General features: G+C 35.4%; 1 protein-coding gene across 1 annotated transcript; it reads right to left on the bottom strand.

Moving 5' to 3' along the window:
- Nucleotides 1-493: 493 nt before the first annotated feature.
- On the bottom strand, nucleotides 494-1,342 carry LOC150096730 (ribonuclease kappa-B-like). Its single transcript, XM_090408457.1, has one exon. It carries the CDS (start codon nucleotides 1,172-1,174, stop codon nucleotides 866-868), a length of 309 nt encoding a protein of 102 aa, XP_090264583.1. The 5' UTR covers nucleotides 1,175-1,342; the 3' UTR covers nucleotides 494-865.
- Between the last annotated feature and the right edge of the window lie 14,439 nt (nucleotides 1,343-15,781).

Genomic DNA, 15,781 nt, shown 5'->3' with positions numbered 1-15,781 from the left:
GATTACTGACCAGTAGCATTCTTAAATAGTTGCTTGGAAAACATGGTGATGCACATGACCAAGTATTTTGAATATATGCTGCATAAGTGATGCTTACATACATCTCAAAAGGTTTCTAATTCAGTGGCCGATATGTGTAGATAACCTTCAATGACACCTACAGAGAACTCTTCAGTATTTGATAAGTAGAAGTAAATTCATTGTTTAGTGTGATAAGAATCTGATCATATTATAATAAATGCAAATCAGTGCATGATAATGGCATGTAAATAAATATGAAATTACAAATCCAAATGTATAATTTAAAAAATTTTGTTGCTCATCTAAAATAGCTTATTTCATTAAAGAAACTTGACCATTTAATGTGTTTAATCAATTAGTATAAATTGCCTGATTATTAATGAAGCATTTTAAAATATAACTATGAAGGAAAATCAATCTCCCCTTGAACACACAAAATGATCTAACAAATCAAGTTGCTTAGCATCAGAAATGTTACTAACAATCATTATTTATTTCTTCAATATGCACATACAATACTTTACATCCATTCTATAGTAATAATTTACAAGTAAAACTGAAATTACACCCGGAATTTAAGATTTCAACATGGTCCCACAATATCAACATGTGAACTGTTGTAGTTTTTTTTTTTCTTTTTATTCTGCATGACTAGCATAACATTACATATTCACAAATAATCATAGCACGATGTGAATATTCACATACTTCACAACTGGCTAGTCAGATACAAAATAAAAATATTCAATTTGAATTCATACAAGACAAACGAGGTCTTTCAACACTGAAAACTGATAGCTTCTACGTACCATTTCATTCGAAATTTACATCGAGAATAACTTATTCAAATAGTGTAACTGGCTCTTCTATTTAAATAATACTGATGCACTGACAATGCTAGAGATATAATATACAGACAAGCAGCAATCCAACAGTTATACGCAGCCTGAGTATACTGCCTCACAGCCTCGCCATAAAAGACCTCTCTTCCTTCTTCTAAAATTTTTTCGTCGATAGGAAGATCTTCGGCAAATGCCACACTTTCAGTAATCAAAAATATACCCATTAATACTAACATTATAATGCCCCACACACTAATTATGGCACAGCAAATGGAACACTTCGGTCCACAAACACGAAATGAGAAAGCCATGATAATCAAATTCGTTTTACAACCACACGTCCAGTGCTTTAAGTCTAATAATATTATTTATCTGTAACTAATATTCCAGTTCATCAATAACAAAAGATACGCTACTCATAAGCAGCAAGCAAATAAAAGAACATCAAATATGCACACCTACCAAAACGATACGCTCTAAGCCTTATCCCAATCATATGACTGTTTTGAACAACAGCGACATCTTTTGGCACTGATAATGACAAACTATTGGGAAATCCTTCCCACATATTTCTACTGATAAAAGTGTTTTATTATTACATATAATCGAATGTTTTCGAAATTTTATTTACTCCTCTAATTTGAAATAGTGATAAAAAATTATAGAACAATGATAGTATTATTGGAGGTGTCTGAGGGAGCAGAAGGTTCCAGAGAAATATGTCAGGTTGGTGCGGGAGATGTACAGAATTGTGAAGACAAGTGTTCCGACCCGTCTGGGACAGACAGAAAGTTTTCAAGTAATACAGGGTCTCCCAAAAGTCACGCAAGAAGTAATTTTGATAGAAAACGCTGGTTTTTAATTAAAAATTGTAATTTCTTATTGATTCATAAAGTATACAGTATAGGGTTATGCATGGAATAGCATATCGGGTAAATGGCCTCCACGGCTTTGTTGGCACATACGCACACTTTTGTCGAAATTTTCCATGACAAATTCATTTTATGTTTTGCATAAATGTGGCTGAATTTCGTTGATACAGCGCTCAATTTCCTCCTTCAAGGCGTGGGTGGTCGTGGACTTGTTGGCATAAACCTTAGACTTCAAAAAAAAAAAACCCCAAAGAAAAAAGTCCAACGGTGTTAAGTCACATGATCTGGGCGGCCAATTCTGATCACCAAAACAGGAAATTACACTACAAGGAAATGACTCATGCAGTAATTGAATTATTTCTCGGGCTGTATGGCATGCGGCACCGTCTTGTTGAAACCACATGTCGTCCACATCCATATCTTGCAATTTAGGCACAAAAAACTGGATTATCATGTTGTGATAGCGAGCACCATTAACTGTTATTGCCTTACCAGCCGCATTTTCAAAGAAAAATGGACCGATGATGCCTCCAGCCCAAAATCCGCACCAAACAGTGACACATTGTGGATGCATTTGTTTCTCAACAATCACTCGTAGATTTTCTGAACCCCAAATGCGACAATTTTGTCGATTAACGAAGCCATCAAGATGAAAATGAGCCTCATCGCTGAAGATGATTTTGTTCGAAAAATAAGCACCTACTTGTTATTGTTCCATAATCCATTCACCGAACTCTCTTCGCTGTGTGTGGTCAGTAGGCTTCAGTTTTTGAGTCAATTGAACTTTGTAGGTATAAGAATGCAAATCTTTCGTGGAGACGCAGTAGAGAGCTTCTCGAAATGCCCAATTCAAAACCACGGTGCCGAATTGATGTTCCTGGACTCTCAGCAACACTCTCACGAACTGCTTTGGTGTTTTCTGTTGAACGACTTGTTGAGCCAGAGTGTATAAGATCACTAATTGATCCAGTTTCCTTGAATTTTTTAATTAATCTTTTCACAGTTGATGAAGTTAAATCACTATTCCGACTATTTTTGTACAAAAATTGCGAACTGTAGCTGCCAAACCTTCATTATTTTTAAAATATTGCTCAACAATGAAAATGCGTTGTTCTTTCGTGCAGCGCTCCAATTTTTAATAACCCTGAACTGTCAGCTGTCACGCTGTCTTTTTTTTTTCTCATTGGCAACACTTTACCGCACAAATGGCGCTAAATTTAAATCTTGCGTGAATTTTGGGACACCCTATAGTTGGCTTGCATCAAGGGTCAGAATTAAGTCCGTTTCTGTTTAACAATGTGATGGAGGTGGTGACGGAGGAGGTGAGAGAAGATGCGCCTTGGACAATGTTGTATGCAGATGACATCTTGCTGTATGCAGATTCAAGAGAAGAAGCGGGAACTAAACTGGAAAGATGGAGAATACTACTGGAAGAGAGAGGTATGAGACTAAGCAGAAATATGATAGAGTATATGTGTTGCACAGTGGGCGGCAGCCAGGAGACAGATCTAGAGCTGGAAGGAAATGTCATCAGGAAGGTGAGGGACTTTAGATACTTAGGTTCAACACTGGAAGATGGAGGAGCTGAGAAGGAACTGGGATGCGGGATACAAGCGGGTTAGAGGAACTGGAGGGAGATGGCTGGAGTGTTATGCGATAAGAGGGTGCCGATCAATCTGAAAGGTAAAATCTATAGGACAGTAGTGAGGCCAGCTATGACGTATGCTATAGAAACTGTGGTCCTGAGGAAAAATAACATCAGCAGGATGGCAGTAGCAGAGATGAGAATGCTTAGGTGGATGTGCGGTGTGACCAGAAAGGATCATCTGAGAAATGACTATGTCAGGGGAACAATGAAAGTTACGAACTGAGGAGAGAAAATACAGGAGGCAAGGTTGAGATGGTTTGGTCATGTGATGAGGAGGGAGGACGAATATGTGGGAAGAAGGGTCATGCAGATGGATGTGCAAGGAAGGAGGAAGCGTGGGCGGCCAAAGAAGAGATGAGGGAGCTGATAGAAGAGGAGTTGAGGATGAAAAACTTGGATGTGGTGACAGCCCAAGACAAGAGGATGTGGAGGAGACTCATCATCAACAGTGACCCCCACTTAAGTGGGAGAAGCTGCAGAAGAAGAAGAAGATAGTATTATTGGTATGTTAGAGTGGCCCTCCGCTAGATGGCAATATCTGGGTGCGAAATATCAGCTGAAATCAACTACATGTATACAAAATAATAATTTAAAAAAGCCTAAAGTATGTTTTTTTTGTTTTGTTTTTTCTCTCTCGCTGCAGTTCATTTTGAAGTGCAGCACATGCTATGATAATCTCATGAACAACATCGATGCATAATACGGTTTGTATTATGCATGGAGAGAGAGAGACATGGAAAGTAGGCAACTGTCGTGCGTTCAGCTCTTATGCTTAATGGTACAAAATTCCGATAACACCCTTTATTTAACACAGGAAGTAGGCAAGGCTGTTTTAGCCCTATCTAACTTTTGGAGACTGAAGGACAGTCAGTCTCCACCGTTAACCAATCACAGATAGCTGGTCCAAGACTGTCAGCAATTTTAAACAGTATCCAGTGAGGGCAGTACGGCAGAGAAGTGTTACCATCTCATGGTCGGTAACCCTAATGCAATACAGGTAGTTTCCGATTTTGCGAGTTAATTCGTTCCTAACGGTTGTAAAGAGAAAACTCCTAAACTGGGAATTTATTTCCCATAGATGTAATGTTAAAAACATAGGTTACTTTCTCAAGAATTTTGCCATAGTAAAGTTTTAGAAACTATGTGTGAGACCACTGCCCCACTAATTGGAAGCCTAACGTTGCTTGAAACAGTTCCATGTTTGATCTCTAGAGTAGGGTTTCTGAACTATAAAAAATTACTAAAGAAGAAAAAGATAAAAAATTAATAAAGAATAAAACAAATTCTGTGTAGAGCCAGTGTAGCTCAGTGGATGTAGCATTTGCACACCACTGCGCTTGGCCGCACGAAGGAAGACTTGATTTTGGGTCTAGTCGGGAGTAGAGGAAATTTTTCTAAGCCTTTTTTCGACCGGTTTCCAAGTTAGTCGATCTCTGGCACGGGCAAGCGGGTTTTTTCTCCCGGAAACTCGGGTTTTTCATCCCGTAAACTGCAGAAAATCGACCGTAGAACCCACATTATTTCAGAACCAACATTAAATACGAGTGTTAGGGTTAAGGACCACGAGATAGCGGCACTTGTTGAGCCTTCACTCTTCACTGCGTCTTCACTTCACTTCTTCACTGCGTGCCACTGAATCAGTGATAGCCTTGGGCCAGCTATCTCTGATTGGGTACCAGTGGAGATTGAACAACTGCCCACTCAGTCTCCAAAAGTTAGATAGGACTAAAAACAGCCTCGCCTACTCCCTGTATACACGGAAAAAAAAGCGTTATCTGATTTTTTTAAACAAATCCTTAGTCCTTCCAAGGTACTAATCTACTATAATTTTACATAAAACTTTCGTAGGTGAAAGGTCACATGAAAAATAATAATAAAGGTCAACTAAACAATAGTTCATGCTTAAACAATGATTTCTTTATCCAAAGAAATGAAAACTTAAATATGGCCGAGTGGTCAGCGGATATACAGCCAAAATGCTTCGGGTTCGAATCCCGCCGCGAACATGGATGTTTGTGATTCTCTGTAAAAATACTAATGTTGGGCAGTAGATGGCGTTGATGTAGATGATGCAGTTCTCTGCAGTTGGTGGATTGAGTGGTGGAGACGCAGAGTTATACAGGAGGCGCTCTCCCTTGATGAGTCTTTGGACTCCTTGGAGGTAGCGTAATAATAATAATAATAATAAACTCAATCAAATTTAAGAATCTTTTGTTTTCGAGAGTCTTATCTTCTCTTTTACTTATAAATTTCACGATACGCATAAGCAGTTTTTAAATCTGCAGCACTTTTTTTTTTTAATGCGCTCAAAATTGAATCTGGTGACTCGAACATCTCATTTGCTTTTTCTATGTGTGTTTAAAGACCCTTGAGAACAGAAATATCAGCTCGTAAATCGCTTTCTTCTCCTTTTGCTTCTCCACATTTTGCCATTTCAAGGTGGTCTTCATTTCTGAGTTTTTCATTAAACGATTAAAGTAGGTTATTGAAGTTAGTTGTAGTAACTTCAAGCTGCAACTGATTAGCAATATTAATGACCGCTTCTGTTTCATTTTGTACGATCTCTTGCTGGTTCTTGAAATCCTTCAAAATTATCAGTAAATAGAGCGCAGTCGTACTGCATTGTATAGTTACGTGCGTGGTTTGAAATTCCGTATATATGAATGTTTAGCACCAGCTTAATGTAATTAATATTTATATTTTCGATTTTGTTGAGAAGATTTAATACTTGAAAAATGAACTCGTAAACCACTTTGAGTTCATGGGTTTTAAGGAGGAAAACAAACCGCTTTCCTCTGTCAGAGATCGACTATCTTGGGAACTATTCGAAGAAATAGTTAGAAAAAAGTTTCTCTAGTTGGTGACTAGAACTGAACTTGGAATTTCTTTCTTCTGGCGACCTAACGCTATGGATACAAAAGTCGTTTCAACAGCACTTCCTCCATAATTACAATTACATTTTATCATGTAAAATAAAAAATGATAGAAAAACACATGATACAAGAACATATTAAATAATATATAACTTTTTATTGTCTATTCTTTTATTGATTTATTTTTATTGTTTATTCGGTTCATATGTTGCTATGTTGCTTTTTTTTTATCAGAGTGTGATGAACCCATGTATTATTATTCTTATTATTACGTGACACCTCCAAGGACTCATCGCGAGAGGGCATTCTACTCCACTCCACACACATCTAATTGTCTGCCCTACTACTTAATTTTCCTAATACACATAACTACCATCAACACCATCAACAACAGTAATTTTGTCTGTAAATTATGTGTTCTGAAGGTTGATTTGCCTGCATGCGGGATGAAAAACTCAAGTTTCCAGGTGAAAAACCCTACAGAACACGCTAACTTACCTTCAAATGAAAAAGCACATTTAAAGATTCCTCTCGTAACGACGAGAATCGAACGTAGGCCTTTTTGAATCGAAGAGCGGCATATACCGTCGTTCTACCAATTGCGCTAGGAGGCGATTAATATATGAAATGTATTGAATTTGCACGATTAAGCATCAAACAGATATCATATTTTGACATTGATACTATCTTTGTAGTCAGAATCATGCCGAAATTATGGCATAACTAAACTAAGTGTCGCTGTTCGGTATCAGTGTAAAATAGGTTATGCAAGCTACTGGCATGAATGTTTACATTACCTGTACGATAGCATTCCTCGATGGTAGGCTTCTACTCCATCATGCAGCCTCTCGCTACGTTAGCTAAGTTTGATACTCTCTTATCAGTGTGCATTAAACACCATACATACTCCCTCATTTATGTGCATTGACTTCTATTCTATGTAGCCATTTTTAGGCTCTCTTAATCCAGAGGCATCTACCTTACACCTTGGAAATTAATCCATACATACCTTTTTTTTATTTTTTTTATTCAAAATTAGCACAGAAATTAAAAATGACATTAATTCACCAAGGTAATGCAATATTTAAGTGAAGAGAGTATGCAAGGATCTCTTATTTTGTCCTGGCATTAAAAATTTTACCCAGCATAGAACAAGGAACTCCGTTTCTTGTTATAGGCAAATAAGACGCAGCTATGATATGATCGTGAGATAATCTGGTTAAGTTCACCAGATAACATGACGGCAAAGTGCACTTTTTATCCATGCTCTTTCATCAGATAGCATTCATTGTATCCCGATTTTGCCTGACGTATATAGACGTTCTGGCCATTTGGAAAGTTAATATATTCAAAGTACACACTTTTACATAAAAATGTGTTTTAATTTTTTAACCTTGAACATTCAAAAAAAGTAAGGGTCGCTCAAATTAAAATCAACTTAAAAACATTTCAAATACCGGATATTATTATATCCGGTATTTAAAATTCTAATCACCCAATAGTTCTGACATTCATTAATATTGCCTTTTTTGAAAATGGGACATCATAGCGTTTTGTTAGTTTTATGGGTAATTGGCCATTTAGGATCTTATTCATGCATTCTAGTAGTTTGTATCTGAAGCTGTCTCCGGAGCATTTGAAAAGTTCCATATGGATACCATCTTCTCCTGGGCTTCTATGGTTCTTGTATTATTTAAGTGTTGATTAAATCTTCAAAAATAAAGGAGTCTGTTGAATTTTTTGCTAATAATGCTTCTGAGAATGAGGTTATCATCATATAGTTAATGTCGGTAATTTCAGAAACAACAAGAAGAAAGAACAGCTGAAAACTGCAGAGATACCATGATTCTAATCACCTCTCTCGTGCTGTTTGAAACAATATAGTTCTACGGTCGATTTTTCTGAGCTACAAGGAAAGAAAAAAAAAAAACAGTAAAAAAAAAACTGCAATTCAGATGGGAAAAAATCCTACTTGTCTGGCAGAGATCGACGATCTCAGAACCGGATGTCAAAGAAAATAAATATATATATAAATAAAAAAATTAAAAAAATCTAGCCAGACCTATAAGTGTCTTTCTTCTAGTGCCTGGCGTTACAGTCTAGAAAAGTTGTCGCAAGGCTGAACGGGTACTTGTCATAGTCGATGTAATGTTAGTTTCGATGGTGATTTAAATAATTATAAAATAAAGTATGTTAGCAACAGATTCAGTGCTGACTTGGCTTGATAGTGTCTATTGTCATGAGTTTATGACAATAACCTCAATGATAATAAGCGATGGAATTGTATTCTCTTAAAATTTTTCATAATAAATCAGTAACTTAATGAAGTAAATTAATTTTAGTTAAGATAAAAAGCCAATAGTTACATACCTTCGTATAGTGAAGGTATGTAAGTTCTTTTCACTAAGCTTTGATATCTTCCAGGTCTACCTACTCACTGATGAGACCTCAAAAAAGGTTGAAACCGGTCTGGGTAGTGACCTCCCCTCATAATGTAATGACAGTATTACATCTCTTAGGAGCTGTGTTTCACATTATGAGAAAATATCAAGAATAGTGAGGGAGCTTGCTCCACCTTTACTACGAATTGCTTCGCCGATAGTTTTTCGGCATGAAACTTATAGATCGTAGTTATCGATCTTTAGTTTCGCTTACTGGCTATAAAACAACAAAGGATGTTTATCCCCCGAAGTAACTTAATGTTGAAAGAATCAAAACAGAAAGATGACCCAAACAAGCCTTAAATTACAAACCATTAGGAAAAGGAAACCCAGGACGTCCTCTAAAGAGATTCTAAGGCCCGAACAGGCCACTCTAGGCCTAAATCCTTAATAGGCATGATAACGATGACTTAATGAAGCATTTCCTTGTATGTCCATGTGCAGCTTTGTTACTAAGTTTGCCTAAGTCAGTCTTCATCAGTCAGGTTGCATTAAACAGTATTTTAAAGAAAAGAAGATGAAAAACTTTAAGAAAGCGACATTAAAACAGGACAACAGAATCACCATATAAGTATCACACCCATCGGGGATGTGTCATTGTATTGAAATAAAGTACTATACGTATTATAAGACGCACCATCCGGTTTATTCGCAAGTGATCTGAAGTGTCTGTTCTCTGAATATATCGAAAGCATTTTGCGTAAAATTATCACTTACGGCTCAAAATATTGATCTAAATCTCTACTTGTTTTGATTGCTAACAGTTGCACTGCAAATAGTAGAGCAATGAAAAGAAGAAGAAGAAGATGATGATGATGAAAAGATCGCTGGTCTGGTGGAGTTGATAGACATTAGTTTTTATTACGGGAGTATGCTTTATAAAGTTGAACAAAGACTTAACAGTTGTTTTTCATTAGAGAGCGGACAAATACAACTTAATAGCACATAGCAAAGAACGCCAAAGAATTACCAAAAACAAGCAGTGCTGTCTCAAGTTGAAGATAAACCTCCAGGATGATGAATTGTGTTGCTCCAACCCATGAAGAGCAATTGCAAACCAAATCACCAATGTACCATAGTACAAAATGGACTATAGTACATTTTGTACCATGGGCGAGCTACGGCCCTGCTCTCGAGACCGATATGAATCCTATAAAAGGTGGCTATATTGAAGACGAGATTAACTCGGATTTAATAATCTACCAGAGAATAAGAATTTTGCATGTTTGCTGCCATTTTAGGTTTCGTCTTCAGCACGTCTTTAAAAGCTGTACACGTTATCACCCACAATGTGGAAATTATACGTAATGAGCATGTTTTATTACTTTTTTTTCCCCACTTGCATATACATTTTTTTCCCCCGTAATTTATGCGAATTTATGTTGTGATCTCCTTAATCGGGAAAAGCTGACTTGCTTTTTTATGTTTCGCATCTTTGCGTTCAATTGAAGGGATAAAAAAACAAAACTAGGTTGCAAATAAGAATAAAAAAATAAGTAAGTTTCCTTGTACATGTGGTATTACGTTTCCTTAAAGTTGAATTTCATAGAAATTAATTTAAGGCAAAGTCCTTCCTAAGTTATACCAAGTGGAATTCGGATTAGATTCTAGTAATATGACACGAACAGTTTTCGAAATAGTTATTATTAATTTTTTAAGATACTTCCACGCTTCTTTTTTAAGACAGACATGGTGAGAAGGGAAGTTATGAAGATTATAACCCTCCAGATATATTATCAAATAGTTCTTAGAGTATAAAAATGAATCTTCTTAATATTTACATCATAGAGACATACAGAATGGTGTGTGAAAACTAACTCCAATCTAAAAAACTTTCGAAATAATACTTCAGATTTTGAAAGAGGTTGGAATGTTTTAACCACAGCCAGGGTTGTCGTGCCATTCAAATTCTTATTACGCGATCTTCTGGAAGAACTCAACTTGGGAGGAATCCTTCACACAAATCTGCCCAATCACCAATTCCTTAATCCTCCATCTACACAACGCCATCTACTGTCCGCCAGTAGTACTTTTTGTCTATAAATTACGTGTGTTCCATGGCCAACTGGCCAGAATGATGAATGAACAAATCCAAGTGAAAGGGAGAGGAAACCCTACTATCACTGAAAGATGTCGGCTACTCGCTTACAGCTGAAAAAGTCCATTTTTACAGATCCCTCTCGTCACTTTATAAGAGAGTCGTGACGAGAACCAAACTCAGGTTTTTTTTTTTTAATCGAATTGCGTAATGCTGTTCGATATGAACACACCTAACTCAGATCCTTTGCAGCTTATAAGCTGTAACAGTGAAGCTTACATACTACAGGGAAACGCATTCCTTAGTTCAGAAGAACTGCGTGTAGATTTTTATTTTTAAAAGTTCTATTTAGTAAATCTCATCACATTTTTTTTTTTCACTTTTGCATAATTGAATCTGTTTATCGTTTTAAACGCAGCATATTGGTTTGGCGGATATTTTCGTGTACTGTTCTGGAGTTTAAAACTGTAATTCCAGAAATGGAAATGGAGTGCCTTACACTGACTATACGAAATTACGGTGCGATTTACGACATCCCGCTTTTGTCATTTTTCATTGTGTCATTATGTCATTTTTTTCCCCCTTCGGCACGTGGCCAAAAGTACCTTTCCTCGTCCTGTGTAGCGCTGAAGATTTCGAATGGAGACACTGAAATGGAAAACTCTAGTTGAAAAAAAGGTTGCACAAAAAAAGCCTAGTTTGAAGCAGATGAAGCTTAACATCCTTATGTACAAAATATACTATCCCAGTCTCAATAGTTTCTAAAATGACTGCCATATTTTTATGTTACATTAAAGTTTTTCTACGTCAGAGATGAGATTTAATACATTTATTATTAAATGATTTGTTACATTTGTAACAAAGAAACTCTTAAACAATCGTTTCGATTGATGAATTTTCTCCTCCAACAATACTTCATTTTTGATTGTTGTGTGATTTCTTCCGTGTTTGCAACAATGTCTCTGCGTCATTTCTTTGGCTATTTCTGTTAGATACAGATGCTTTTTTCCATGCTCTTCATTATATGCGTATTGTTAAATAATTTAATATAGATTAAGACTAAGTAATTTGATAAAATATACTAGAATTGGATTGATAGATAAAAGTAGAAAATAAAAGCGACTGAAAGTATGACAGGAATTATGCATGTTGTTGGACGTAAGTATTTGTTTAATCAAAATAACAAAAATATTAGCATTCTTTTGTAATGTAGTAATTGATATAATTATCAAGGGTTTATTTTCATTGAGGCTAGCGATGGTATATGGTAATGATGTGTTTCAAATTATATTCTCACAAACATCTTTAATAGAGGAGTAACTTGATGTAGCACTAACCTTTTCGTTTCTTGTAGGAATGTGTCCATGTGCGGGTTCCTCTCCAACTTTACCCGTCTCCATCTTCACCACCACACGTCCTCGGATTCAGATAAGTAACATGTTCAAGAAAAGTGAAGTCACCAAGCAGACCAATGAAGAAACTCAGGAAGAAATTCCAAGACCAGAATCACCACCACCCGAGATCTTCCTTCGAGTAGGACCCAAACTACCCAAAAAGACTGCAAAAATTGTTATGGAACACCAAGAGGATGAAGGAGGAAATATCACCGGCATTATGCGTGTTTTCGGACGTAAGTATATTTCCTAGTCGAACGTTAACAGAAATATTCGCATTCTTTTCTCATAAAGTGAATGAAATGATTGTCAAATGATTGAAACGCTTAAAATGCCAGAAACCTATTTCAACTCAATCTTTGGCTTGTAAAGGTGCGGATTTATTTTCATTGCGGTATCGGTTGTAGACGATGATAGCGATTCGGTTCAATTATATTCTTACAAGCATCTTTAACACATTCTTCTTATTCTTTAATTTAATTTAATTGAAATAAATATATAATCTTTATATGGACTTTTTCAATCGAAGGTGAATTAGCCGATCTCATACGGAGGTAGCAAGGTTTTTTCTCCCGGAAACTCGGGTTTATCATCCCGCATACAGACAAATCGGCCCTTTAGAACACACGCAATTTACAAACAAAAAAAATACTAGTTTTGGTGGTGGTGGGCGGTAGATGGCTCTGATGTAGATGATTGGTAGTAGAGGTTCGGTGTAGTGGTGGAGACGGAGAGTTGTATAGTAGGTGTCCTCCCGCGATGAGACTTCAGACTCCTTGGAGATGTCACAAATAATAATAATAATAATAATAATCAATCCATCTTTTTCTTGGTCTATCTTTCTTCATTTGTCCAAATGGTTTCCATTCAAATATTTTTTCAACTCCTCTGTCTTTTTACATTCTTTCTATATCTCCCAACCACACTATTCTTTGTGTCTTTATATATATTCACCATTAATTATTTGTTAAAGTTCATTATTTTTTCTCATTCTCCATATCCCATTTTTTCTTTTATTGACCCGTATTTCTTCCTTACTATTTTCCTTTCAAAGATTCTCAACCTATCTAGATCTTTTTGTGTTAATGGCCACGATTCACATCCATGTGTTGTTACAAGTCTCATGATTTGTTTCATCTTCTTCTTCTTCCTAACATGGAATTTAGGCCAAGTGGCCTGTTCCGGTCTCATGCCATCTCTTTCTTGGTCTTCCGATTCTTCTTTTTCCACTTATTTTGTATCTGTATAATATTTTTGGTAGTCTGCTGTTATCCATTCGATTTAAATGTTCTAGCCATTTTTTGTTTATACTGTCTTATGTAGTAATTAATTGGTTTTATTTTCAGGGATTGTAAGATTTCTTCATTTGTTTAGTGGTCCCACTTGATATATTCAGCTGTTTTTCTCAGGAACTTCATTTCTGCTGTTTGAATTCGTTTTTCATCTTTCCTTTTCATGGTCCATGTTTCGCTTCCGTATAGTAGAGTTGGTGTTGAGAAGACATTATATAGGCTGATTCTAGTGTGGTTTTGTACTAGGGATGGCTTAAATATATTATTTACTATGCCATTTACTTTGACAAAGTTTGATATTTTAGTGTCTATGTCTTTTTCTTCTTCGTATGATAGATCACATCCCAAGTATCTGAAAGTGTTTACTTGTTCTAGTATTTTATTGTCTATCACTAATTTACTTCTTATTGGGTTTTCTCCTTTGAATGCCATTATTTTTGTTTTTTTCTTTGGATATTGTCATATTATATTGCTTTGAGATATCATTTAATGATTTAAATGATCTTTGTAAGTCATCTTCTGATGTAGCTAATACTATTTGATCATCTGCAAATAGTAGTGTATCTATCTTCATTTGCGGGGTCATTTGTATACCAAATGGGTTATGCTTTCCAGATTGTTAATATTTCATTTATATATATATATTGAAAAGCAGAGGTGAGAGGGTACATCCTTGTCGTACTCCTCTTGATATGTCGTTCCATTCTGAGGTGTGTTCTAATTTAACTGCTATTTTATTTCCTGTATATATTTCTTGAATGGATTGTAAAAGTTCGTTTGGTATGTTTAAATCCGTTAATATTTTAAACAATTTTTGTCTACTAATTCTGTCAAAAGCTTTTTCATAATCAATAAAGGCCACGTGTGTTTCTTTTTGAAATTCTATTCTCTTTTCTATTAATAATTTTAAAGTAAAAATTGGATCTATGTAGGATCAGCCTTTTCGGAAGCCATTTTGTTCTTCTAGTAATTTGTTTTCTACAATGCTGCTTAGTTTCTCTTTTAATATTCCTGCATATATTTTATATCCTTCATTCAGCAGGCTAATTCCCCTATAATTATTGCAATTGTCTTTATTTCCTTTTTTATAGATTGGGATAACCAGTGCTTTTTTCCAAGAGTTAGGGGTTTTTCCGGACATCCAAACCATATTAAAAAATTTCAGAAGTCTTTCATTAAATTTTTCACCTGCATTTTTGTATAGTTCTATATTTATAGTCTTCTCCTGGCGTTTTCCTATTTTTCATCTTCTTTATTATATTTTTTAGTTCTAACATTGTGATATTTTCTATTAGGTCATTCTTTGTCTTATAAAATTTTAATTCATTGTTCTCATCTGTCCACAGATTTTGGAAATAGGTCACCCATTTTTCTAAATCTATTGTTTGTATTTTTATCTTTTCTTTTATTTCTTTATTCATGTATTTTATTACTTTATAGGTTTTGAGTTGTGGCTTAAATAAATCCTTTTCTAGTTCTGTTACGAAATTGTTCCATCTTTCTCTATGTTTTTTCCTTACTTCTCGTTTTGCAATTGCACTATTTCTTTTATACTCTATTTCTGCTTCTATTGTTTTGGAATTTAGCCATTTCTGGTAACTGTCCTTTTTGGTTTTTATTATATTTTCTATTTCTTTGTTCCAGTCTCGTAGTCCTCTTTTTCTAATCCATTTGTGCTTTATTCCTAAGGTTTCTGTTGCTGCTTTTGTGAGAATTTGTTTCAAATTTTCCCATTCATCTTCTATGTCACTTGATTCATGTGTGGTTTCTGTTTTTAAGTTTGTGCATTTTTGATATTGTAGTCTAACTTGAGGATCCTGTAATGAAGAAATTTTGTAGCTTGGCTGGTAAGAATTTTCAATTCTATGTGTTTTTAGCCACTTTGGTTCAAAACGAATTTTTGCTGAATCAGAGTTTAATTCAAAGCCTCGATATGCTCTTACGTCTAAAATTAACTCCGCTGATTTAAAATTTGTGATAACGTGGTCGATTACTGATTTGTATCCTCTGGCTGACCAAGTGTATTTATGTATTTCCTTGTGTTTAAACATTGAATTCATTATTCTCGTATTATTATAAATGACAAAATCGCGCAATCTGCGACCATTTTGATTGCATGTATCTACGCCAAATTTACCTATGTTTGTTTTGTATTTTTTGTTTCCTATTCTGGCATTTAAATCTCCTGCTAGCAGTAAATAGTCAGTTTTGTTTGTTTTATCTATGGCATTCTGTAATTCTTTATAAAATATATTACTGTCTTCTTCTTTTCCCTCTTCTGGTGCATATGCACCAATTATTGTTATGTGGCCTCTTAATGTCTTGAGTCTAATTTCTATTTGCCTTTCATTCAAATAGTT

Source organism: Typopeltis vanoorti, chromosome 18 (genome assembly GCF_054136105.1).
Source record: "Typopeltis vanoorti isolate ZY-2024b chromosome 18, IOZ_Tvanoo_1.0, whole genome shotgun sequence".
Classification (NCBI taxonomy): domain Eukaryota; kingdom Metazoa; phylum Arthropoda; class Arachnida; order Uropygi; family Thelyphonidae; genus Typopeltis; species Typopeltis vanoorti.
Note: the sequence above shows the minus strand (reverse complement) of the source record. Positions and strands in the feature narration are given on the sequence as shown.

Coding starts and splice junctions, on each gene's coding strand:
- LOC150096730 (XM_090408457.1), bottom strand. CDS start 1,174: ATGGCTTTCTCATTTCGTGTTTGTGGACCGAAGTGTTCCATTTGCTGT.